Here is a 25,250-nt window from a genome sequence, read left to right on the forward strand (position 1 = left end):
GCCAGAGTGTCTCCGCTAACTGCTAACGGCCCTCTTACTCCATTGTCAAATAGTTGGGTGAAGTGTCACAACATAAATAGCCGTGCATTAGCTTCCCTGTGGGAGATCACAGTATACCAACAGTGTGTGTCTGTGCACTGTTGTAACACTGCAGATGATTTTGAAATTGAGCCTTAGTGTGTTCTTCTATTGAGTTTAATTTCATTTGGAATCTTTTTATTGTTGTCAGACATGTGGCATACTATCTAGTCTCATCTCTGTGCATCTGATGATGAAAGCTCTAAAAAAATCACCTGAAAAAACAGCTTCTCTATATATAACTCAGTCTTTATAGCCCTCTTAAACTCTGGCTTGATCATTTGTCAGTTAATTGCATGGAACTCAATTCCCATGAATAGAAGCTCCCAGCAATAACATCGCTCTCCCTGACGTTTATGCCAGCGTTGTGAGGCCCAATGTGCCATGGCCCTGGCCTTACACACACGGGTGGTGGGGCAGCTGCTCTGGGGTTATTGTGTGTTAATTGACATGTGATGAGGGCTGTGGCACTGCAGGAAGACCGGAAGGAGGAGGAGGAGGAGGAGGAGGAGGAGGAGGAGAAGGGAGCTGAGGAAGAGGAGGGGGCTGAGGAAGAGGAAGAGGAGAAGGAGCTGAAGAGTAATGACGATTTCAACACGGCAGAAAAGAAGAGAGAGCTGTGGAGGATGACACACTACAAAACAGATGAGAGAAATGTACACAAACATACCTTATGCACATGCATATATACATTCTATAGTATACTTTGCTATACTTTACTATACTATACTATAATAGTATACAGTATGATATTTCTAAGTACACAAATATGTGTGTTATCAATAGCTGAAAATGGTATGTTAATGAAACAGTTCATATTAGGCTTAGCTAGCTGTATTGTCTTTAGTGTGGAAAAGTCTTTCAGATGAATTCCATCATGTCTCAGTTTCCACAATGCGTTAAGACTGTGTGAACTGTTTGCTTTACTCCTTCACTGTGTGTGTGTATGTGAGTAAAGTGTCAGGGTGATATATGAGTGTAATAAGTGTGTTGTGTGTCTCTGTATTTATGACTTCATGTATGACCTTATGTTTCAGCTCATCTCCACGCAGGATGGCTATAGCACTCCAGAGGTTTGTAAATGAATCCCTTTTACTTAAAGTGTGTACAGGTTGTCAAGCCCAATGATTTCAAGATTTCAAGAGTTATTTTACGTAATAGCTGGAAAGAAGCACATACTTGACACATAAAGGTCACTAATTTGAAATCTGCACTGGTAAATTAACAACATTATTTTGTCTAGTAATTAAATTAGCATTCGTTTAGAACAGTATTAATGCATTGCATGGCGCGTTGCATGCCATACAAATTACAGCCCAAAATATTGAAGGACTTTTACATAACATGTAGTATAATATCATTAAACTGTGCTTACGGTAGAAACATTTTATGGTGTTCTCACAAATCTACCCTTGAACGGTCTCTGAATGTGGGTCTTTCACCTGGCACCCACCACAGGTGTTGATTGTGACCTCCAACGGACTTCCGGTGACCTTGGGTTCTGGTGCTCCCCATGAGAAGGGACCCACAAGTCTGGATCTGTATTCCATGCCTGAGTACGCAACGGGTCAGTCTGGATCAGAACCAGGTGAGTTGCCCACTGCCTCGGTTCTCTAAACTCTCTCTGATGACTTGGCATTCTGGGTTGTTGTTTTTGCAGTTTTGGGGGATTGGAAAGAGATGAGGGTGTTCATTCCAAAAGTGCCGTAGTGGTATTAGGTGATTCATATCCTCCTTCACTCACTCACACACACACACACACACACACACACACACACACACACACACACACACACACACACATACATACTCTTTCTCTCTCTTACACACACACACACACACACACACACACACACACACACACATACACACACACACACACACACACACACACACACATACATACTCTTTCTCTCTCTTACACACACGCACACACACAGATACAGACACACAGACACACATACACACACACACACACACACACACACACACACACACATGCACACACATACTCACCCACTCTCCTCCACCCATTCTGACCTGCTTCTCCTTTTCCAGAGTGTATGGACACCAGTGTGTACGAGATCGAGCGGCCGCTGAGAAGCGACTCCTCAGAGGCTGGGGAGGACAAGGATGACCACCAGCGGGGCCAGATGAGGGTGAACTCAGCTGTCAAGGCTTTCGCTTTCATCATGAAGCAGAGCTACATCTGCGCCCTCATCGCCATGATGGTGAGAGAGCAGACACACTAGCACACACACTAGCACACCAGCACACACTAGCACACACACTAGCACACACACTAGCACACCAGCACACACTAGCACACACACTAGCACACCAGCACACACTAGCACACACACTAGCACAACAGCACACACTAGCACACACACTAGCACAACAGCACACACTAGCACACACACTAGCACACCAGCACACACTAGCACACACACTAGCACATCAGCACACACTAGCACAACAGCACACACTAGCACATCAGCACACACTAGCACAACAGCACACACTAGCACACACACTAGCACATCAGCACACACTAGCACACACACTAGCACATCAGCACACACTAGCACAACAGCACACACTAGCACATCAGCACACACTAGCACAACAGCACACACTAGCACACACACTAGCACACACACTAGCACAACAGCACACACTAGCACACACACTAGCACACACACTAGCACAACAGCACACACTAGCACACACACTAGCACATCAGCACACACTAGCACACACACTACACAACAGCACATACTAGCACACACACTACCCCATCAGCACATATACAGTACACACTATAGACACAATGCCTAAACAATACAAGGACTATGGAGGGCCACAAGAGGGGAGGACACAAAGCGTAGTCGCACAATATGGTGGATGATAAAAAAACTGGCTCTAGCTCTAACCAACTTGGACACTTTTCTGAAAAAATCAAGTGTTATGTAAAGTCTTATGACAATATAGAACAACTTTAATGATAGCATAACATGATCACAGAGTGAGTCTTTGGCATAGATAAGCTCAGACACGTAGCCTAGCCACACAGACAGACATTTAGAGACAAATTTGACAGGCCTGGTTACTTGATATCACTGAATTGTCTGTTCGTGTGAAAGTTCTCCTGAGGTTTGAACAGACTTTAGCCCACAGTAACAGTATCCCGTGCAGAGCCTCTGGTGTCATGGCCATCTCCCCCCCCCCCCCCCCCACCGGTGGCGCACTTTACGCCACAGCACCCCTCTTCAGCTCTGGCAGCTCGTTTAGTCATTAGCGGTGACAGAGCATTAGCCGGCTACCACACGCCTAATAGGGTAATGCATGCCATGTGCTGCGCGCTGCCGATAGGGTAGCCGCCCGTCGACTCGCTAAGCCCCTCGCCCCTGCCACCACCACACCAGCCAGCCTGTCTGTGGGAGTTTGGTTGGGCAAGGGGATAAGTCTAAGCTGGCATAAGGCAGGTCTTGAGGCCCTGTTGAATGATGCCTGGGAAAAGTACCTCCCCTTGAGGTTTTCTATTTTGGCTTGTACTGCACACACAGCAGAGATATTACTATACAGTGGCACGCAACAGTCCTACAGCTGTATGATCTCTGGACATTTCTGACACAGAAGAGGTATAGCCCCTGCTATACTCTGTACAGTTATATAGCTGCATTGCAAACATTGTATATTGTATATGCTGGGTGGAGTATAATTAATTTCTAGCGGCTCTCACTCAGTGGACCCTCTAGACTGGCCCACCATGCTGCTCTGACAGCTCCGATTTATACGGGTCAGAATGTTTCCTGGCCGACTACGTCAGGCAGCCAAGCCCATGAAATGGAGTAGCACAGGTTTTTCAGTGACGGGAAATAAGTCACTGGTATGAAACATATGGCAGCAGGCGTGCTGGTGCACCCTGAAATTCAGCAGGAAAGGAGGAAAGTTGAGAAACGGGAGAAGGAATGTCTGGAGTGAGACATACAGCCAGGTTCTTCTCTTGCAAGTCCACTGTAGAGTTTGGCACTGGCTCCAGTGGTGCTAACCCGTAATCAATTATGCATTGCATATTACATTGCATTGTGTGTTCTTGTATATAATAGATAAAAATGCATACAAAAATGCATAAATCCACTTTCACAGTGTTTGCTTGGGGGGGGGGGGAGCACTGGTTGGCTTAGTTGATCCAATTTAAATATAAGATATAGTCCAATTTAAATAAAAGATATGGTCCAACTTAAATAAAAGATGTTGGAAGTCAGGAATCTAAATCAAATAGTTAGAAATAGGACACAGGGGCCATCTGTCTTGTCTAGTAAGTTAGGAATCATAAAGTCTCTAGTAATGCAGAAAGTCTCTTCATTTCCATTTTCAGTTAGACTAAAGGCCAGTGATATATGTCAACCACTCACCCTAACTCAATGATCAACGCTAAATGACCGAAATGTATATGTCCTGCTGTGTATCGTGCCCAGGCGTGGAGCATCACCTATGTGAGCTGGCTGACCTTCGTCTTCCTCATCTGGTCGTGCACGCTGTGGATGGTGCGTGACCGGCGCAAATACGCCATGATCACCTCGCCCTTCATGGTGTTCTACGGAAACCTGCTCATCGTCCTGCAGTACATCTGGAGCTTTGAGGAGTTGGGCCCTGTGCCAGGGCTGTTCCTGAAGAAGGAGGTGCCTTTCAGGGAATTGGGCTCCAAGGTACGACTGACCACCACAGAGGGGTTAGATTAGTCCCTCCATAACACTCCTTAACACTCATCAGTCCTGTTTGCTCCATATTGTAGAGTAGCAATGGTATTGTTCTAAGATATACAGTAGGTCATGTTCTTACATATTCTGTTTTATGTCAAGCTTTCTTTTTGTGTGTGGAGATTACAACTAAATATTTTTTTTTACTAAAACACAATGTTCTGGTTTTTCATGGCATGTGAATAGCATTTCAGGCCACATACCAGATGTCTTAATTGATCGACCATTGCTTACGTGGTTGGCCTATTTTGATAGATTTGGGAAAACGCAAGGCCCCAGAGAGTCTAGAGAGAGGTCTTAAAATGTCATCCGTGCTGGTGAATATTGAGGAGTGATGTGAGCCATGCGTAGTGAACTTCACTGGATCAGCAGCACCATTATCTCATACCCTCACTGTGCTTCTGTGGGTCTGCACACAGATGCTGTGTCTCCTGAGTTTCTGGCTGCTGCTGCGACAGGCGCTAACAGAGCGCAAAGACAGGCAGCGGGAGGAGACGGAGACAACGCTGTCAGACATCAAAGTAGAGGACCAGAAGAGAGGTGAGAGAACATGCATGCACACACACACACACACACACACACACACACACACACACACACACACACACACACACACACACGCAACATCAAACATCAACAAGCAAACAAAAACAAACATGTCATGAGAACTCCAGCAGGGTGGGTATCAAGGTTTGATATTGACGTCCTGCCTGTTGCATTCACTAAGTGTATTGATCAGATCATGTCCATTGTCAATACTCGTCTCAAATGAATATCATTTATCGTATACAGTACAAATCCCTTAGACTAGCCTCTTGTGTATTTGGATACAAAGTGTTAACAATTCAGCTCAGTATGCACTATTTCAATGTGAGTGATCATGTCCTGGTGTTTTTGAATTGCCAAAGCCTCATGTTGACGTCCCTGCTTGACGTCCTTTGATCTGCCGTGTGTGTTTGAAGTCTGTAAATATGCCTGTTTCTTTAGTCAGACACACCCGTTCATACTGCAACTAATCTGTGTGGAAATGAGGGGCCTGCTGCAAAAACAAACTGCAGAGTTGCAACAGATGCTTAGCCTCGAAATCTAGACGCGCCCCTAGCGGCAGCTGCCAGGGCTAGTCTAGCAACTCTCCGTTTGCTTGTGAGCTCCAGAAATCGAAACTTAATCAGTCCATTGAAATCGTGTATAGAGTCGTTTGGTGGGCTTAACATAATGATTGATGGCAGAGTTGCAACGGTTTGGCTTGAATTCCCTGCTACTTGAAAACAAATATCCTATTGCGTCCTATTGCGTGCAGAGGGAATTTGAAAGACAACTGATTATCCCACCCCTCAGACTGAGCACTGCGAACGGTGAGTGCCCAGACCCTACATTTTAATGTGGGTCTGGCTCGCCAGGCTAACAGATGCTGATATTCGACTGTTTCTTCTCATTTCTTGCCTTTATTGAAGGCTTCAGTTTTGCCCACAGAGAAGGAATACTGTGAAATCTGTTCTCACTGTTCTTTACTCTGCTCCTCAAATGCGCATTATTTGTATCATGACATGTCTATTTTGCACAACAAAGTGCATGTTATACCTTCACAAGCAACAAACCATCTGTCATTGTGTGTGTATGTGTGTGTGTGTGCATGTGTGTTTCCCTATAGAGAAGAAGGATGAGGAGGACGAGGCTGGAGGCCAGCGGGAGATGATAAACGTGTTGGGCAGCACGGTCATGGCCATGTTCAACAAGTACTGGATCTACATCTGTGCGGGCATGTTCTTCTTCGTTAGCTTCGAGGGACGCATCGTCATGTACAAGATCATCTATATGATGATGTTCCTCTTCTGTGTGGCCCTCTATCAGGTACTGGAGTGAAACAGTCAAACTCATTATACTAATGCGTAGGTCTAATGAATGTGTCATTTGGTTAAATGTAATGTAATGTAATGTAATATAATACACAATACGATACGATATGATACGATACGATACGATACGATACAATACAATACGGTACTATACGATACAATATAATATGATGTAAAATTATGTAATATGGTGATACAGTATGATATGATATGATATGTTATTATATGATATGATATGATATGATATGATGTTATATAATATAGCACACTTTACAATGGTGGCAAAAAAATAAAAAAAATAATCATACTGCAGTTGTAGTATACAGATCCTTGACCAAATCCAAAGCAGCCTTAATGTCATGCTCTGGTGTTCAGGTTCACTATGAGCACTGGAGGAGGATACTGAAGTACTTCTGGATGTCAGTGGTGGTCTACACCATGCTGGTGCTGATTCTGGTCTACACCTTCCAGTTTGACTCCTCCATACACGTATGGTCAAACATGACAGGCATGAGCACTAAAGAGTGAGTACATGATCTTGGTATGTGTGTGTGTGTGTGTGTGTGTGTGTGTGTGTGTGTGTGTGTGTGTGTGTGTGTGTGTGTGTGTGTGTGTGTGTGTGTGTGTGTGTTTGTGTGTGATCTATAATAGAAATCTATAAATTCTTTGATCTCATCTCACATCTCAAAAACCTGTACATACTACTTCTGCTAGTGGTAGATTGTGGCCTGTTTTGTTGTTTTAAACATATGTTCTGGCTTGTGTGTATGAATGTGTGTGTGTGTGTGTGTGTGTGTGTGTGTGTGTGTGTGTGTGTGTGTGTGTGTGTGTGTGTGTGTGTGTGTGTATGTGTGTGTGTGTGCGTGTGTGTGTGTGTGTGTGTGTGTATGTGTGTGTGTGGTGTGTGTGTGTGTGTGTGTGTGTGTGTGTGTGTAGACTGGAGGATCTGGGCCTGGAGAAGTTCTCAGTGCCGGCGCTCTTCACGCGGATCTTCCTCCCTACGTCCTTCCTGCTGGTGTGCATCCTGCACCTGCACTACTTCCACGAGCACTTCCTCCAGCTCACCGACATCAAGTCTGTGGCCGATAAGCAGAAGAGCCCCATCACCAGGTACCACAGCAGCACACTGACCAGCACACTGACCAGCACACTGACCGCGGCGCGGGATGGAGCTTTTGTATGGCTTGCCATACAGTCCCTCTCCCAAGCTCTCATGGCTGTCTCCCTCTTCTTCACTTTCCCATATGAATGAAGAAAGATACATAACACCCAAGATCAGGAAATTACAAACTAGTTCATTCAGTCCTGTTCATGATTGCCAGTACAAACAAAGCAGTTCATTTGCTTTAAAATGCTTAAAGGTAGTGAATATTCCCTGCTATACAGGTTTTTCAATGTTGGAGTGTTTTAGGATTTGGACAAGTTAGTGTACATTGCATATACTGTACACTTGCTTTGACTTTTCAATTTGTCAATTGCCTTCAATCATAATCATGGGTTCAAGCCAGCATGTACTCCTCCAAATGGATGGCTTGCCCATTATTTGACCTTAAGCAAACATTTGCTTTTGTGATGCCAGGACTTGCTAAAGGACAGTGATATACTGGCCTCTTGGGCATATTTCACCTGCATATTTCACCATGCTACACTTAAAGAGATTGGTCTTATTCTGCAATATGGCTTATTGAACGTCATTTCCAGAAAGTAAACTTGTCCACGATCAGCAGTTTTCTATGTGGCCAGAAAGGATTTTGTGGTTACATAATGTGACCGATCTAAAATCAAAACTTATTTGATTTGCTAAATGTAGCAGTCCTCATCATCCACAATGGAAGTATTTCAGCCATTCTTTCAGCTCTGACTCTCCATAGACCTCCACAGACATATAGTATGTTCCCCACAGTTCTTAGTAGTACCTCTCCAATTAGAAGTAAAGCACATTTTTAAAATGTAACAATGGCCTCCTCTCAATATGATACTTATTCTTCACCTTATAAAAGTATTATCATTACCATAAGTATAACTTAATCATTACTTAGAGGGATGTTGAGTTACACACAAAAGGGATTTTTTATGCCAGATTATAGCTTCTGACATACAGTATACATAATGTTTAGAGCCTGAAGATCATAGACTGCAAACATCTTCTTGTTCTTGTAGGCTGGTCCATCTGGACGGCAGCCTGGCCGATATCTCCATGATCAAACCCACGCTGAACTCCACCACTAAGGACGAGGAAGCTGGGGAAAAGGTCAACTTAGAGGAGGAGGAAGAGGATGAGGAGGAGGAAGAGGAGGAGGTCATGAAGAGGAGAGATGATGAAGTGCCGTGTTTGCCGAGCAAAGTGGACGGGTTTTCCTGCCACACAGAGCCTGCCACTGACATAGGATCAGGTAGAGTGCCGTTAATGTGTCGTCCAGCGCCACTGACCAGTGCAGAAAAAGACAAACAGTTTTTAATCAGCACTTGTGTTGTCCGTGTCCTGGAAAATTACACTCTCAATTTCAGCCACCTGTTCATCCTAGCATTCAACACACAGCAATACACCCAAGGGCAACACACTTGTCTGTTAAATTCATATACTGAATTTTAAAGTATAAACATACATAATTCACTCATTCACGCAAGATTCCATAGCATGTTTTAGCACATTACACATAAAGACTATAGTGGACCTTTTAGCTTGTAACCTTGTTCTGACATGTGTTGCTATTGGTTTGTAAGGCGTAGCGACAGTAAAAAAAACAATGGTTAATTTGAGCAAAGATAGATTTCTTTTTTTACTGTAGGACAAGGATAGCCTGACGAGCCAGACCCACATTAAAATGTAGGGTCTGGGCACTCACCGTTCGCAGTGCTCAGTCCGAGGGGCGGGATAATCGGTTGTCTTTCAAATTTCCTTTGCACGCAATAGGACAGCGCTATGAGTCCCATGGTTTCCCACCAGTGGAGCTGGTTGGCTAGTTCAAACTTTTGCCAACTTAATAAAAGCTTAACTCGTGTCACACTGTTCGCCAACAGCAACATTATCTTATTTGTTTTCAAGTAGCAGGGAATTCAAGCCAAACCGTTGCAACTCTGCCATCAATCATTATGTTAAACCCGCCTAACAACTCTATACACGATTTGATTGGCCTGATAGAAGTTTAATTTTTCGAGCTCACAAGCCAACGGAGAGCGCTAGGGTGGGTCTAGATTTCTAGGCTAGGACAAGGAAGCTTTCCTACACTCTTTAAAATGCCTGTAGCTGGAAGGAGTTTGAAATAGGATTGCTACCAGCGTAAACTGAGAAGCTTTTCCCTTTGCTCCGTTCTAATACAATTACGCTGCTTAACTGGAGCTTCAATGGAAATGCATTGGAACCATTCCGAGAGAGCCTGCTGAGAAGCTAATATGCTGTGCAGCAATACGGCACAGATGGGGCTCTCAAGTCCACATGCAGTGCTCCGCACAGAGTAACAACAGGCCCCGAGACATACTGCTTTCTCTGGCTGGGTGGACAGGACGAGGCAAGGAAGGACGGGCAAACAGCTGGAAATAAAAAAGTGTCTAGACATGTTTGGCGAACAAACATGGCATTTCCAGGCCGTGCGGAGTATGAGTGCCTCCCGCTCTACTGGTCCCGCTCTTCTCTCTCACCGTCATTCTCTCTTCTGTTCAGCCAGTCACTCGGCCCCCACTCTCTCATTCCGTTTAATTGACTGTGAGTGCTTTCAAAGCCAACAGCTGGTTTGGAATGCCACCACGGAGTGCTGAAGCCTTTCCAGTGTGATTAAAAAAAAGAAAAATGGTGAATTAGGGGTGGAATTTTTTGGTACTTAAACGCTTCATAGTGCTCTGTTCAGTACTGTGGCCAGTAGATTTGTGGTCAATATGATCTTTCAATATTATGGATAGATCTGGTGTGACTCACTCATAAATGGCACAAAAGTGCCGTATTATTCGTCAGTTTCCCCAAAAGTGTCTCACATTGTGCCATACTGTTATAATTCACAGTGCCCTGTTGGACATCGACTCACTCTGACGCATTTCGACCCTCAGTGCAGCTATTAAGCCCACATATTTTTCTAGAATATTCAGTAAATATTCTTCATCCTCCAGCGATCCCAGGCTGCTCCGGGTTAACAGCAGAGCAGCCATCATTGGCTGGGGAACTGCTGGTGTTTTGGCCTGATGGAAGAAAGAACTGACACATAGTGTACTCTACCTTACTGTGCAAGAAGAGCATGTTCAGGCAACAAAAAAAAAATCCGTCTAGAATTTCTCATAAATGCGAGATTTCATAAATCAGATCGAACAGAGACTCAACAAAGTGTCAGGGAGCATCAGAGTGATTTATTCCTCCGGGCTTGTTGTTAGCGCTGGTCATTGTTTTTGAGGCATTCCTCTCCTTGTCCCTTATCCCGTAATCTGCACAACTGTCTCTTAAGTGTTTTGCTTTATCCCAGCTGGGCCTATAAGAGATCTCGCAGGGGTTACTGAGGTATTAAGTCCTGAGGATCATATTCTGAGCAGTCATTTTTCTCTGGTAGATCCTTGCATTTGGGTAGTCCATGCCCTTGTATGCCCTGACACACTAACTGTTAGTCTGTTCAAGGCCTTTGTAAGCATACTGTCCTTTGTTATTTATGCAGTTTGTATTGAACTAAGCATTGGAATCTACCACAATATACAGAAGCTTTTTCCTCTCAGGACAATGATTTAGGATTGCTAAAAGTAGCATTCTGAATTTACTTGTAAGGATCGCCATATACAGTGTAATTGGTCATATGAATAGGGAATTTGTTGACATGTTTCACATGCCATGAAGATAAATCTTGCATGACTGTGAGTGGCATATTCAGGTATGTAAGTGAGACAGACAAAACATCTCAACTCTGTTTATACAAGGGGTGACTATCCCCGTCTGACATAATGTCTTCATGTATGTCTCTGGGCTACAGAAGCAGCAGTCTCTTTTAAGGAGGATATTGAGGAAGAGCCATATTAATTAGTAGCACTCAGTCAAAACATGTCTCTGGGAAAAGCCCAGTGCCATGCAATCTATCATACCCACAGGGCATGGGAAGGGCCCGCACGGCCTAGATCATCCTCTGCTACTCTGATCATTCTCTGCTCTCTACTGCTACTTACACTACTTATCCATTTAGCTGACGCTTTTATACAAAGCAACTTACATATGTCAATTATATGTCACTTACTCCCCAGAGCACTGAACATACAACTTTTCTGGCTACTGTGCTAGCCCAGCTCTTTAGCCACAACGCTAACACCCCCCCCCCCCCGGCTCATAGGTCATACGCAAGATGGGTCATGAGTTCCAGTTCCACTAAGGTTCTATCCAGAAAGCATTTTTGTTGAAAATGTATAATCACCCCTGCACTGTATTTTTTTTAATAAAGGTGAATTAAATAACTAAATAAATTTTCTTTATCTGTATTTTCTTTATAAAAAGCTAAACTACACACAAATGGATGAATGAATTTGAATGACTGAACGTGAGCATGTGTTTTGTTTTCTGTGCTGCTCAGACCTGCGTAATAAGTGGAGCCTGGTGGTGGAGCGTCTGACGGTGCTCTTCCTCAAGTTCCTGCAGTACATGCAGCAGCTGCAGCTGCTCATCTGGTGGCTGCTGGAGCTACACATCATCAAGATCGTCTCCTCCTACATCATCTGGGTCTCCGTCAAAGAGGTGAGCCCAGGCCACCAGGGGAAGTGCATCATGGGAAGTGGAGTCTTTAGGGTTAACTGGGTCGTAGAAGAGTTGGGTCTGGTCTCGATCTAATGTAGGAAATATCAGCTGGCAAGTGTCAGTGTTGTCATATGCATAGAGCTACAAGGTAAAATACAGTATGCAGTGAAATGACTTGGATGCTCTGTTCCTCTCAAAAAATATCCTAAGGGATCAACAATATTAGCAAACTTTAAATGAGATAAGGTAGAATCTAATATCACTGAGCTGGTCATTCAACAAGAAAACATGGAGACATAATCTTGGTTGTTGCATGTTCTGACAAACCAGATGACCATTTATAGTAAAGCATTCAGGAGGACCTCTGGTCAACATTTTAAAGAAATCAAGAATATTCCTAAATATTTTGCATTGGATATGCCAGTCTGATGATACACTCCACCCAATGGAGCTTAGGTGTTATGACTCCTAATCCTTTTCCATGGCTTGAATAAATATTGATTGGTGGCTGGCCAAACCATCGGTGGATATCAGGTAAAGAATAGCAGATAGATATCAGGCAAGAAAAAACACCCAGCCCAGCTCTCGCTGTCTCTGTGGGAGCCTGTTAGACCAGTATGCTGTTCCAGTAAGTTTCCAAAGCATTCTTACATGCTAGACATAAACATGCAATAATCATAATAACCATAATAATAATAATAATAATACGATGATGTTGATGATGATAATGATGATGGCAATAATGATGATGAAGATTTACATTTACATTTATTAATTTAGCTAAAACTTTTATCTTGTGACTAAACAATAATAATGAACATTCAAGCTTCAGTGCTTTGAATGAATGAATTGAAAACTGATAATTATTATGATGACTGATGATGATGTGTTTGGTTTATCGTGTGTTGCCCAGGTGTCCCTCTTTAACTACGTGTTCCTGGTGAGCTGGGCCTTTGCTCTCCCGTACAGTCAGTTCCGGCCGCTGGCGTCCAGCGTTTGCACAGTGTGGACCTGCGTCATCATCGTCTGCAAGATGCTGTACCAGCTGAACTCCATCCAGCCCGCCACCTATGCCAAGAACTGCAGCATGGTGAGGGGGCCGCACCGCGCACCGCCACGCACCGACTCAGCAACTTCCTGTTAGGCCCCTCAGTCTGTGGAATGTGCACTTGTGTTCTTTGGATCCAGTCATAGCTTATCTGTCTTTTACTTTCTGTATTTCTTTCTCTTTCTCACCACGAGCTGAACAATTTCATCCTTTCATCATTTCATCTTTTTTTACATATCTCTTTTGCCATCTTTCTCTCTCTTTCTCGCCACTCTCTAAACAGTGTCCTCCATTTCTTCCCCAAATCTTTTTTAACCTCTTCCCCCTTAACTTCTTCATTTTGTTCCTTACCCCTCTTGTTTTCCTCTATTTGGTTTCCTGCCTCCGTTCATGACCTTGTGTTGACCTGTCCTCCTCCACTTCCTGTGTGTCCTGTGCAGCCTCAGAACTACACGGAGGCTGAAAGGGCGGACATGGCCCGCTCACTGCTCTACAGCGCCCCCATCGACCCCGCCAACTGGGTCGGCCTCAAGAAGTTCTCTCCTCTGCTGGAGAATCTGAGGGTGAGGCATGCACACACACACGCTCACACACACGCGCACACACACTCACACCAGCTCACACACGGGTGCACGCGCACACACACACACATACACACTAACACAAGCTCACAGACGCACACACTCACACACTCACACAAGCTCACTGACACACACACACACACACACACACACACACCTCTCACATCAAGCAAAGAATGCATAAACCCATTCAACCAACCCAGGAATGGGATTGTTCTATGCAATTTCAACACTTAGATAAGCATTTGACAGTCTCTCATAGAGACTTGGCATCGCTACTCCCATAGTTGGATATTATATACAGCTATATGAGCAGTGACCTCAGCATCTGTCTCACATAGATCTCTTAGATTCTTTTCCTTTATTTATTTCACTATCTTTCTTTCTTTCTTTCTTTCTTTCTTTCTTTCTTTCCTTCTTTTTCCCTCTTCAGAACAACCTGATGATGCTGGCCCTGCTGGCGTTCGAGGTGACCATCTACCGGCACCAGGACTTCTACCGCATGCGCAACAACCTCACGGCCCCCGTCACCAGGACCATCTTCCATGACATCACGCGCCAACACCTGGACGACGGCATCCTCAACTGTGCCAAGTATTTCATCAACTACTTCTTCTACAAGTTTGGCCTGGAGGTACTCCCATCAACATCCACCCTCAAATGACATTGTCATGTGTGCGTGCATAGCCACATTGTTTCCCATATGAATCATAAAGGTGTAGCGAGAAGTGTGTTGAAGTGGCTGTCAGTGTAAGAATCAACTAGCACTCTCCAGTGCGAGGTGTTTTTAAACTGAGGAGAGGTCAAATAAGGCTAACACATATTGGGAAGTTTAGTAAGTGTTTGAAAGGGCTGAGCAAAATTAGATATCATTAACTGTCAACACAAATCACTCCCATATCCATTCTCTCTTTCCAAATCTCCATCGCCCTCTCTTCCAAATTCATATCCAAAATCCACAAAATCAGTGCCTGTTATCACTGTAACCTCTGGCCTCTTGGGGCCTAATGCTTAAATGATAGATAAAATAAGCACTGATACAAAGGATGAGACAATGAACAATAAATGTAAGTGTCTCTTTCTTTCTCTCTCTCTCTCCCCCTCTTCTCGCTCTTTCTCTCTCCCTCATCTCGCTCTTTCTCTCTCCCTCACTCAGACATGTTTCTTGCTGGCGGTGAATGTCATTGGCCAGCGTATGGACTTCTACGCCATGCTGCACGCGTTTGGCCTGATCACCGTGATGTACCAGCGCCGGCGGAAGGCCATCGCTCAGATCTGGCCCAAGTATTGCTGCTTCCTGGCCTGCATGCTCACCTTCCAGTACCTGGTGTGCATCGGGATCCCCCCCTCCGCCTGCTCAGGTTGGTCTCCACCACAGGACTCACAGAGAGAAGGGAGCGCTTTCAATGGCTATCTATGTAGATAGACATGCTGTCCATCCATACAGTCATTGGGAGCATTAGGTGGGGATCACAGTGAAAATAATGAAGTGACAACAGCAACGTTTAATGCAATGTTCAGATCGTAATGATTTGATAACTTTAAGCAAAGTTCTATCTCGTTGCTTAGTGATGTTAAGCACTCAATTCTGTTCAACGGAAAGGAATGTCCCGCCCCTATGAAGAATTTCACTGCGTTGATTGGTCAGAATGCCTGAAATGTTCCTAGGATACCTCAAACTGACATTGATAAGCCTTGCATTACGCTTTGAAAGTTGAACCAAGTTCAACACTCAGCTCCTATATCGCTAGCGCAGCACTGGTGGAGCCAAGCGTTCCACAGCGGAACCATAGCAAACCAAAGGAGATCTGCCGCTTGCCACTGATCAGTGAGATCCCTGCCTTAGTGTTCTTCACAACCTCCTGTGGATATGGGGTCCTACTCCTACTTAGGTACCCATGATGCTTACAACTGGAATGAGGCCATCCACTGCTCTGCTCAGTGTACAGAACATCTCTAAACCTAGAACTTAGGCAGGAATTGATAAAGAGCACAGTACATTTGTACAGCAGACACTACATTTCAAGGGTATGGATGAAGGCCCATATTTTTCTTGATGTAGATTATCCATGGAGAGCTCCCTCATCCAGCATGGACTCCAATGTGGTGAAGTGGCTGTACTTCCCAGACTTCCACACGAGACCCAACCCACTCTTCCTCCTCTGTGAGTAGCTGTGCAGCGGTGGAGGTTAGCTCGAGTTAGCTCAATGAGCTCCGAATATGTTAGGGCAGAAATAATAAAGCCTCTTCTCTTCTCCTCACCTCTCCTTTCTTCTCTTCTCTTCTCTTCTCTTCTCTTTTCTTCTCTTCTCTTCTCTTCTCTTCTCTTCTCTTCTCCTCTTTTCTCTCCTCTCTCTTCTCTTCTCCTCTCCTCTCCTCTCTTCTCCTCCCCTCTATTCTCTCTTCTCTTGTAGATGACTTCATGCTGCTGTTGGGTGTCTCGCTCCAGAGACACATCTTTGAAGAAGAGAATGAAGCAGCCGTGCGTCTCGTTGCCGGGGACAATGTGGAGATCTGCCGAGACCTTGACGCTGCATCGTTCAGCCAGCACAACCCAGTGCCAGACTTCATCCGCTGCAGGTAAACCTGGTCCCCAGGGGCCACTTATTCACAAGGTTTTAGACATATCCTGCACAGGGCTTGCAGAGGACATATCCAGATGTTTGCATAACAGTTATTTATACGACGGAAGACAACTATTCAGAAGAGTACACAATAGCTCATACACATGAGGCAGTATGTAACTGAGAAGAGGCAGTGGTTTGATTAACCACCGGGTTGGCACTGAAACTCCAGTTTCTAAGGGATCCTCTGGGTGCGAGAAAGCTATTGGATTCGCAACATGCAGATAAAACACTGCCATTTACTCTTCTCATTTCTTGGTTTCTGAAAGGTCAACCTCAAAACTCCATAAACTTGACATTTCATTTGAATGGCCTTTACTGCTTTTGTACACCACTGTTTTGACATGTGTATGGGGTTATCAGATCAATCGTCCTATTACCCATAAGGAAAGAATTTCTCAGGCTGTTGGGTCTCTCCTCGCCTCAAAGCCCAAAAATCTCAGATAACATGAGGAAGTCAAATCGCCTCGTCCAACTCCTAACCGCCTCTTTTGTATTGGAAGCTGTTTGTCATGGTTCGTAACTCTATATCCCGTCAAGTCAAGTAAATTAGCTGTTCTGACTTGACTGGCGTCAAACGCGTTGACAGTGCCTTGAGTGAACTCTGTGACACAAGATCACATTAAGAGCCAATCTCCAATTCGTCTTTGTGGAGAGAGGCTTGCTTACTTATGCTGTTGACATTGGCCAGTTTGAGCAGCGGGCAGCAATTGAGGATTATTAAACCGAAGGGCCTTTTTGGGTCAGCAGGAAGTGCTGTACATGCAGATCTCGGTCAGCATGGTGTGAACTGAGGAACCCTAAATCACTCCGAGAAGGCCCCTCAGCCGTGTCCTGCGAGCATTAGAGTCTGGGGAAGAGTGCTGTACACCAGCTGGACAGGTTGTGTACATTATTGCAGCTGGCTTTCAGAGAGGGTATAACTGAAATAAATGGAAATGCATTCCCATTTCCATAAACTACAAGGATGCAACATGAACTAAAATGAATGCAACATGATCTAAATAATGCAAGATGAACTAAAATGAAATGAAATTGCTGTTAAAATCAGATATGTTTTTGTTTTTTCATTATTTTTGCACTGTGGTTGCTATATATACATATTTTGTCCTGTTCTGTTTGACTTTTTGAGAGACACTGGCCTAAATTATATTATATTATATTATATTATATTATATTATATTATATTATAGTATAGTATACTGCCCTACAAAGGCAAAAGACCTTAACTCGCCAGAGTGTGAAACTGAGAAAAATTACTTTAAAGTTTTTTTGTTGTCCAGCCAATTGTATGATAGGTAGGACACTGAAAATTTGCCAAGTAATTGTCATAATGAATACATGTATCTACATGAAAAAAAAAAAATCAGCTCAAACTTGACCTTTGACCCTTATTTGGAAGTTACTGTATTCTGCCTTTGCATTATCTGCAAAACAATAATGGGTCATACAAAGGCAAAATACCTTAACTTCTAATTTATTGACCATTTGGACTTTTATCACTCTATAGAAACATTTATATGATAACAATGATAGCCTTAAGATAACATTTAGTGAGTTTTGTCTAGTAAGGCTTAATATTAGGCCTCCATCAACAGAATATTACAAAATACAAAATAATGAGAAGGCTACACTGGAACATTTTAAAATTTTATCATTGTACTTAATTTAAGTAAAATAACACTTTAAGAGCCAGAAAACCAAAAAACAGCCACAACATGATCCAAGCCAATGCCATTGGAAACGTATGCAATTACAGGAATTTTGCTACTCATGGACACATAATAATTTACTGTCTGTGTCGTGCGGGCGGCGGAGGAGTCACACATTGATTGGATTTCTTTCTTGACAAATTAAAGGGACATCGACTTAAGGACATGCTGTGTAGTTTTGTTCGTATGGGAGTCAAATATTTTGCAACCAACACTGTCTAGCTTTAGCTAATAGCTTACTCATAGCGACACTTAAAATTGAATGACAACATCCGAACAACGTTGCACTTTGATAGATTTTAGGCTAGCTAGCCTGCACATAATTATATTGCGAATGGGCTTGCTGAAAACTTGTGATGGATTTAAACAATGGATTTGTCTTCTCAGTGGATGTTGTTTCCATGGATTTTTTTAAAGGTAAGCTGCGATCTAAGTTCTATCTGCTGGGTTAGTTTGTGTGCGACATGTTCTCCTCGCCGGGGAGGGACGGGGAGGTGTATCGTGAGGCGTCCCCAACCCACTCGCTTTGTTTTCTGCCAGTGAGTGGACTTGCAGATTGGCAGGCAGCTAGCCACCCTGTATGGCACGAGAAGACGTGTAGTAGGCTACTAGTTAATAGTATCCAGGCTTTGAGACATTTATGGTGTCTTACAGTTGCCTGGCACAACATCTATCATGTAGGCTATTTGTGGATCAGGAACAGTTAACTAGCTAACTAGGCTACATCCTAGCTGAATTTCACAAAATCTGAAGTAGTTAATGCTAGATAGTAAAACAACCACTGCAACATTTTCTTTTCACTTTATTGAAGTGTGGTTGAAGTGCTTCAATTAGGCCTACATACAATACATAGGCATAAGACACTCTGCCTTTGTTTTACCCACCACCGATGTTAATATGGTTTGCTGCGCTGAAATTACGGTGCACTGTAACTTAATTCCAGCGTTCTATAGAGCCGCGAAACAAAGCTAAAGAACCACAACTGATGTTACGGGCTATGCCTTGGCTTACCCTTGGCTTACCCTCTGCTTTTTGAAGTTACGGCAAAAACAGCATCTTATTTTGATAAGAAAACAACAAAATTGACTCAAGATATTTGTCCACATGATAAAATTGATGCCCATTGTTCCAAAAATGACAAAAACTCATTTTTGATAAAATTGAAGTTACGGCCTTTTGCCTTTGCACGGCAGTATAGTATATTGCAATGTATTCTTTTATCGTACCTTTTGACTGAAAAATGAAATGAAAGCTAAGCTAAAACTAGTCAATTTATCAAAATGAAATGAAAATAAAACCCATAATGTACTTGTAAAATGAACCAAAATTAAAATGAAATCAGAAACCAAACTGAGACTAAATTTATAAAATCATTTAAAAGCTATAAACAAAAACTTACAAAAAATACTAAACTGTAGAAGCTTAACACAAGACTTACCTGACTTCTGAATTCCCAGGTCTTACTTGGACATGTTGAAGGTGATCATGTTCAGCTACCTGTTCTGGTTCGTGCTCACGATCATCTTCATCACGGGAACCACGCGTATCAGCATCTTCTGCATGGGCTACTTGGTGGCCTGTTTCTACTTCCTGCTCTTCGGCGGAGACCTGCTGCTCAAGCCAATCAAAAGCATCATGCACTACTGGGACTTCCTGATCGCCTACAATGTGTTTGTGATCACTATGAAGAATATCCTCTCGGTGAGTCACTCTAGTGGCTAGTGTGATGAATCACAAATCATAGCCATTCTGTTCTGAAGTCCACTTTACATACTGGATAAGTCTCTAAGAAATAAAATGTCATCTGTTTCCCCACTGGGCTGTTCTGCTACGCCAAATGTTAAATTGTTGTTTGCAAACTTGGAACACAAGCTTCCTGTTTTTACATCTCTTTGATAGTCTGAAAATGTCCAAACCTTACCCAGAGATAGCACTGCCCATGTTGACCATTTCAAAGTTGAATCAGCTTGCGTTTGTGTTTCTTTCTGGATTGTTCTCTGTATTTAGATAGCGGCCTGCGGGTATATAAAGTCCTTGGTTGCCAACCACTGTTGGCTGATCCAGTTGTTCAGTTTGGCGTGCACTATAAAAGGCTATTCCCGACGTAAGTACTGAAACCTCACTATCTTCACATTTCAGTTGGTTTTATTGGGTTTGGTGTTTTTTTAGTCTTTTATTTCACTTTTTTTCTTTATTTGGCAGTGGAGGAATGCCCACATCTGTGATCAGATCATCTCCACAGTGTTTTCTGTTTGTGTTTTTGTACCATCTGTTCTTACTAATGTGTAAAATTGTAGAACCAGTTGGAACGAACCATTCGGTGAAATTAGCTGGCATGGTATTTAGACAAAATAAAAAACAATAAAGCATTATTTTATTTTATGCCTGTCTGTTTTTTTGTTTTTGTTTTTTTTAGATATACAAATACTCCAAACATTTAAAAATATTTTTGTTGCACTGAGTGGTAACCTCATAAACCTCATAAATAAATTAAATTATTTTCTGCTTCCCTCCTGTTAGCGGAGCAGCAGGCTACCAAGCAGTGTGAGTTGCCTAGCGATGAAGCTGGCATCATTTGGGACAGCATTTGCTTTGCCTTCCTGTTGCTACAGCGACGAGTCTTCATGAGCTACTACTTCCTGCACGTAGTAGCTGACATTCGCTCCTCACAAGTGCTGGCCTCCAGGTAACTCGTTGGCAGGGGCCTTCGATATTTCAAATTTGCCACCATTGGCTCTTTGGTCTCCTAAATATACAGTATAGAGAGAGATGCCAGGAACACCTTATAAACATAAATAAAGCACATAAAACCAGCAATAGGTTCTTTGTGCAAACATTAGTTTTACTTATTTTGTTTAAAGTGTATTCACACACATAGGGTGCAAAAAAATGGTGCCATAAAATTGCTAGTTTCAAGACACAAGAGACTTCATCTGTTAATGCAGTGTTGAGTGTTGTTGTCCAGTCTTGCACAATGTTGTAATCATTGTATAATCATTCAGAATGGTATACAGATGTCATTACCGGTATACATTTTCAGCCATTCATCCATCACTTAGGTTATTTGAAGTAATATAGATGTTAAGTGATTTGCTTTTCAATGAACTAATCTTTTTATAATGTGAAATGAGTTCAGTCTAACTCATGCTAACTCGAATTGGGGAGACTAAAGTATGCCCATAACTAGACCCCTGTGTTAGTCTATTCTACGCCCAGGCATGTTTGATCATGTTGCTTAATAGCTTTTTTCAAGTGTGATTGGCTGCCAAGAGGCATAATATGGCCTTAATATTCCTCTATAGTGACCTACATGTTCCTCCGACAGCTCTTGTGTTGTGTTCAAATGTTTTAATTGGGAGAGGTGCTCGTCTCCTACAGGGGAGCCGAGTTGTTCCAGGCCACCATCGTGAAGGCGGTCAAAGCCAGGATTGAGGAGGAGAAGAAGTCCATGGACCTGCTGAAAAGACAGTACGCGTGTTTTCAGATTTTGTTCTAATCAAATATACCCTACCTAATAAATAAACAACGACTAAGAATATAGAAGGTAAATTGGACATTTAAATTTAATTTATTTTATCTTATTAATGTTGTGAGTATAAGACACTAGTCACACACTGGTAGGTGTAACATAGAGGTGTGTGTTTGTTTGGGAGCTAATCTTGGGTAGTATGCATGACTGTGTCTATAGTATGTCTGTGCAATGCAGTGAGCAGAGCTCAGCTGACAGGTCAATGTTGGACTTGGTGTTGTGCGTTTAGACCCCATCTGCTGCCTCAGACACAAAGAGGATCATTCAGCACTCTCTCTCTCTCCCTCTCTCTTTCACTCTCTCTCTCTTTCTCTCTACCTGCTGCTGGCTGTCTGAGCTCCTTTGCTCATGTCTCGACATGAAGATAAACACACTCACACACTTTCACACACTTTCACAAACACACATACCCACCCACACAAATGCACATGAACACATACACACATGCACACACACATTCATTCACTCACACACATACACACACACACACACATATACATTACATGCGCCCTGTGTAATTATCGTAATTGTGTCAAAAGGAAGGCTTAGCAGCCTCATGACTCCCCCAGACAGAGCAGAGCAATGAAACAGAGCAACACAAACGCACAGAGGACCGATTGTCAGTCCACAGGGTGCCCTTTCTCCCCTCTGACTCTCACTTCCTGTTTTATGACCAATCAGGATGGACCGCATCAAGAGCCGGCAGCAGAAGTTCAAGAGGGGGAAGGAGAGGATGCTGAGCCTGGCCCAGGACTCAGGAGAGGGTCAGGGCGGGGTCAGGGAGGAAGAGGAGAAGGACGAAGGTAGGGCCAAACGCTGCAGCTGCACACAGTCAGAGGACTGTTTGGTCATTCAATAATATCAATAAGCCCATAAGCTGAGTTTGACTCTGCTGCCAGTGACTCACTCCATCAGCAGAGCAGCTGACCAAGCGTATGGACACACGCACTGCACAACACTTTATACTAAAATAAAATGGCCTTTGGCAAATGTAGCCTGTGGGTTTTGTCCGACTCTTAAAACCTACAACACATTAAAGTGTAAATCTGTGAACTTTTAAGACATATAGCAGCTGTAAATGCCACCAAACGGTTTTAACACACAGCTGCCCCCAACAGAAACTCACAACATCTTAAAGACAAATGTGCATTATTATTGCTAATGAAACATGCTTACATGTTCATATCTAACTTGTTAATCGGTCTTGTTAATTTGCAACAGGAGAAACAAAGGAAAAATCAAAAGGCAAAAGGAAACAGTGGTGGAGGCCTTGGGTAGACCATGCATCCAGTAGGTTTTTCAGCACCTTTTTCATGTACTTCATCACCTTATTCATCTAGACATTTCTTCACTACAGAGAAAAAAATCAGTCTTTTGTTATAAGTTTAGTTCAAAGGAAAGTATGGTATAGAGAGAGACTTTGTCTTCTTTGCCAGTGGTGAGAAGTGGAAGCTACTACCTGTTTGAGACAGACAGTGAGGAGGAGGAGGAGGAAGAGGAGAAAAAAGAGGAGCCTCCGAAGAAGTCTGCATTTCAGGTGAGTCCAGTTTTCTACCCCTATTAACATTCTACTCACCCTGTTTCCTCTACACTTCAATCACAATCATATTTACTCTTATGACACTGAAATGCTGTCTGCAACATTTGTTTTGTTTTGTTTTTGTGTGAGGCTAACGATGTTCTTTTCTTTGCTAGAACACTAACTTGCTAACATCCTGTGCGGACGACTACTCTCTCTGTGTGACGCCCTGGTGGCCATTTTAAAACCTACTAACTCCCACCCACTTTGTCCTTCCTTGTAGAGAGCAATCCGAAAATTTGCCTCTGCTTTGCTGGCTTTACCAAAGTCTATCATTAGGCTACCCAAAACTATACTGCAGTATGTAATCAGGGCTGCCAAGGTACTTCCACCAGGCTTCTAGATCATTACTACTCCACCTCTCCCTCTGTATGCTGTGTTTTTCTCTCTCAGCCAATGTGTACCATTGCACACTGCATTTACCATCCATCACAGCTCACTTTGTAAGTGTAGCTATTAGTGCACTTCGTAATAACCCCATTGCTCGTCTCTCTCTGTGAAACTGCGGTTTACTTTGAGCCAAAATGGCCTACGGCGCATGCTCTGGAAATGCAGTGTACTAGGCTGCCATTATTGTGGATGTGCATGTGTTGTCTGAAAGCTTTCTCTTCCAGGGAATCCCCCTTTGTCATGGGATGGGTGTGTCTCAGGGGATTGTGGGTTGTGTTTTTGTCCATTGAAACCACAGAAACATTTAACATTTTTGCACATACATTTTACCAGTACAGTTTTTGTACTGCTTAAATGGGGTTAGCTCCATGCATTTAACCATACATCTCTGGATCAAAACACACCTTACATTCTCTGTGTTGTGTGCATTGTTGGTGGTCTGATGTTAAAATGTTTATTATGACTTGAATTGTTCTGATTCTGAAGGGCTGAACTTGAATGGCAGGTATGGGAAAGGCACAATACTTAAAAAGAAAACCCTACTTAGATGCTGCTTACTTAAGTAGCATACAAGTGCTACAAAATGATACAATTGGGAAATGGAAAAAAGTAGGCAGTAAAACTCTTACCAACTGTGAAGTCAGCCCATCAGATTTGATTATATAATTATACGTAGGGCCCATCCTTTAAGTCAACCCTGTGCCTGTGCTTTCTTTCTGTTGTGTTTTACTGTAACTCTTCTCTAGTTTGTGTACCATGCCTGGATCACAGACTCCAAGACAGCCATGAAGGAACGCAGCAAGGAGAGGCGGCACTTCTGGCAGAGGTACACCGACGGACGTAAAGCCACCAGGAAGGACCAGCGGGAAGGTAAGGATGCCATGAGTGGCCAAAAAAGTACTTCATTTAATCTTTTGGGTATTCAATCACTCAGACAGCCAGAACTTCAGGCAGTTTATCTCTCTCTCTCTCTCTCTCTCTCTCTAAAACACACTCTGTATCTGCTTTTCTCTCTCAACACCTATGACTGTGTGTCTTTCACTCTTTCTTCCTCCGTTTCTCCCCCACTCTCTACCGCTCTTTCTGTCACTCAATCTCTCACTTGTTCCCTCTCTTAGTCCCTTTTACTCTGTCTCCCACACTCCATCAGTCAGTCTGTAAGTGTCCTTTCTCTCCCCTACCTTTCTCCCATTTCTCTCCCTCCCTCCCTCCCTCCCTTCCTCCGTGAAAGAGATTTGATTCAGCAGCACTCCTCCGGGCGGGCAGTCGGCCCTGTCTGCAATGTTTGCTCTCGACTCTCGCTGGCTCGACAGCCCGCCTGCTGAGCTCTTTGTGTTCCGGCATATTCTCTACCACCCCCATACCCCTCAACCCTTCCTGCGGCCCCCACTGCCA

The 25,250-nt window shown here is 43.4% G+C and overlaps 1 protein-coding gene across 1 annotated transcript in view; it reads left to right on the forward strand.

Moving 5' to 3' along the window:
• The window catches only part of LOC121688173 (piezo-type mechanosensitive ion channel component 2), a 121,588-nt gene that overhangs the window by 79,812 nt on the left and 16,526 nt on the right, over positions 1-25,250 (forward strand). The window contains exons 9-33 of the mRNA XM_042067603.1: positions 618-734; positions 1,116-1,151; positions 1,537-1,666; positions 2,137-2,309; positions 4,563-4,793; positions 5,264-5,384; positions 6,496-6,695; positions 7,076-7,224; positions 7,637-7,810; positions 8,861-9,093; positions 12,232-12,392; positions 13,306-13,482; positions 13,881-14,003; positions 14,455-14,655; positions 15,178-15,382; positions 16,084-16,185; positions 16,436-16,601; positions 19,815-20,058; positions 20,365-20,461; positions 20,878-21,043; positions 21,736-21,825; positions 22,568-22,689; positions 23,108-23,176; positions 23,323-23,423; positions 24,602-24,725. Coding sequence (XP_041923537.1) covers positions 618-734; positions 1,116-1,151; positions 1,537-1,666; positions 2,137-2,309; positions 4,563-4,793; positions 5,264-5,384; positions 6,496-6,695; positions 7,076-7,224; positions 7,637-7,810; positions 8,861-9,093; positions 12,232-12,392; positions 13,306-13,482; positions 13,881-14,003; positions 14,455-14,655; positions 15,178-15,382; positions 16,084-16,185; positions 16,436-16,601; positions 19,815-20,058; positions 20,365-20,461; positions 20,878-21,043; positions 21,736-21,825; positions 22,568-22,689; positions 23,108-23,176; positions 23,323-23,423; positions 24,602-24,725 — 3,712 coding nt within the window. The remainder of the gene's footprint in view (positions 1-617; positions 735-1,115; positions 1,152-1,536; positions 1,667-2,136; positions 2,310-4,562; positions 4,794-5,263; positions 5,385-6,495; positions 6,696-7,075; positions 7,225-7,636; positions 7,811-8,860; positions 9,094-12,231; positions 12,393-13,305; positions 13,483-13,880; positions 14,004-14,454; positions 14,656-15,177; positions 15,383-16,083; positions 16,186-16,435; positions 16,602-19,814; positions 20,059-20,364; positions 20,462-20,877; positions 21,044-21,735; positions 21,826-22,567; positions 22,690-23,107; positions 23,177-23,322; positions 23,424-24,601; positions 24,726-25,250) is intronic.

Source organism: Alosa sapidissima, chromosome 17, assembly GCF_018492685.1.
Source record: "Alosa sapidissima isolate fAloSap1 chromosome 17, fAloSap1.pri, whole genome shotgun sequence".
Classification (NCBI taxonomy): domain Eukaryota; kingdom Metazoa; phylum Chordata; class Actinopteri; order Clupeiformes; family Clupeidae; genus Alosa; species Alosa sapidissima.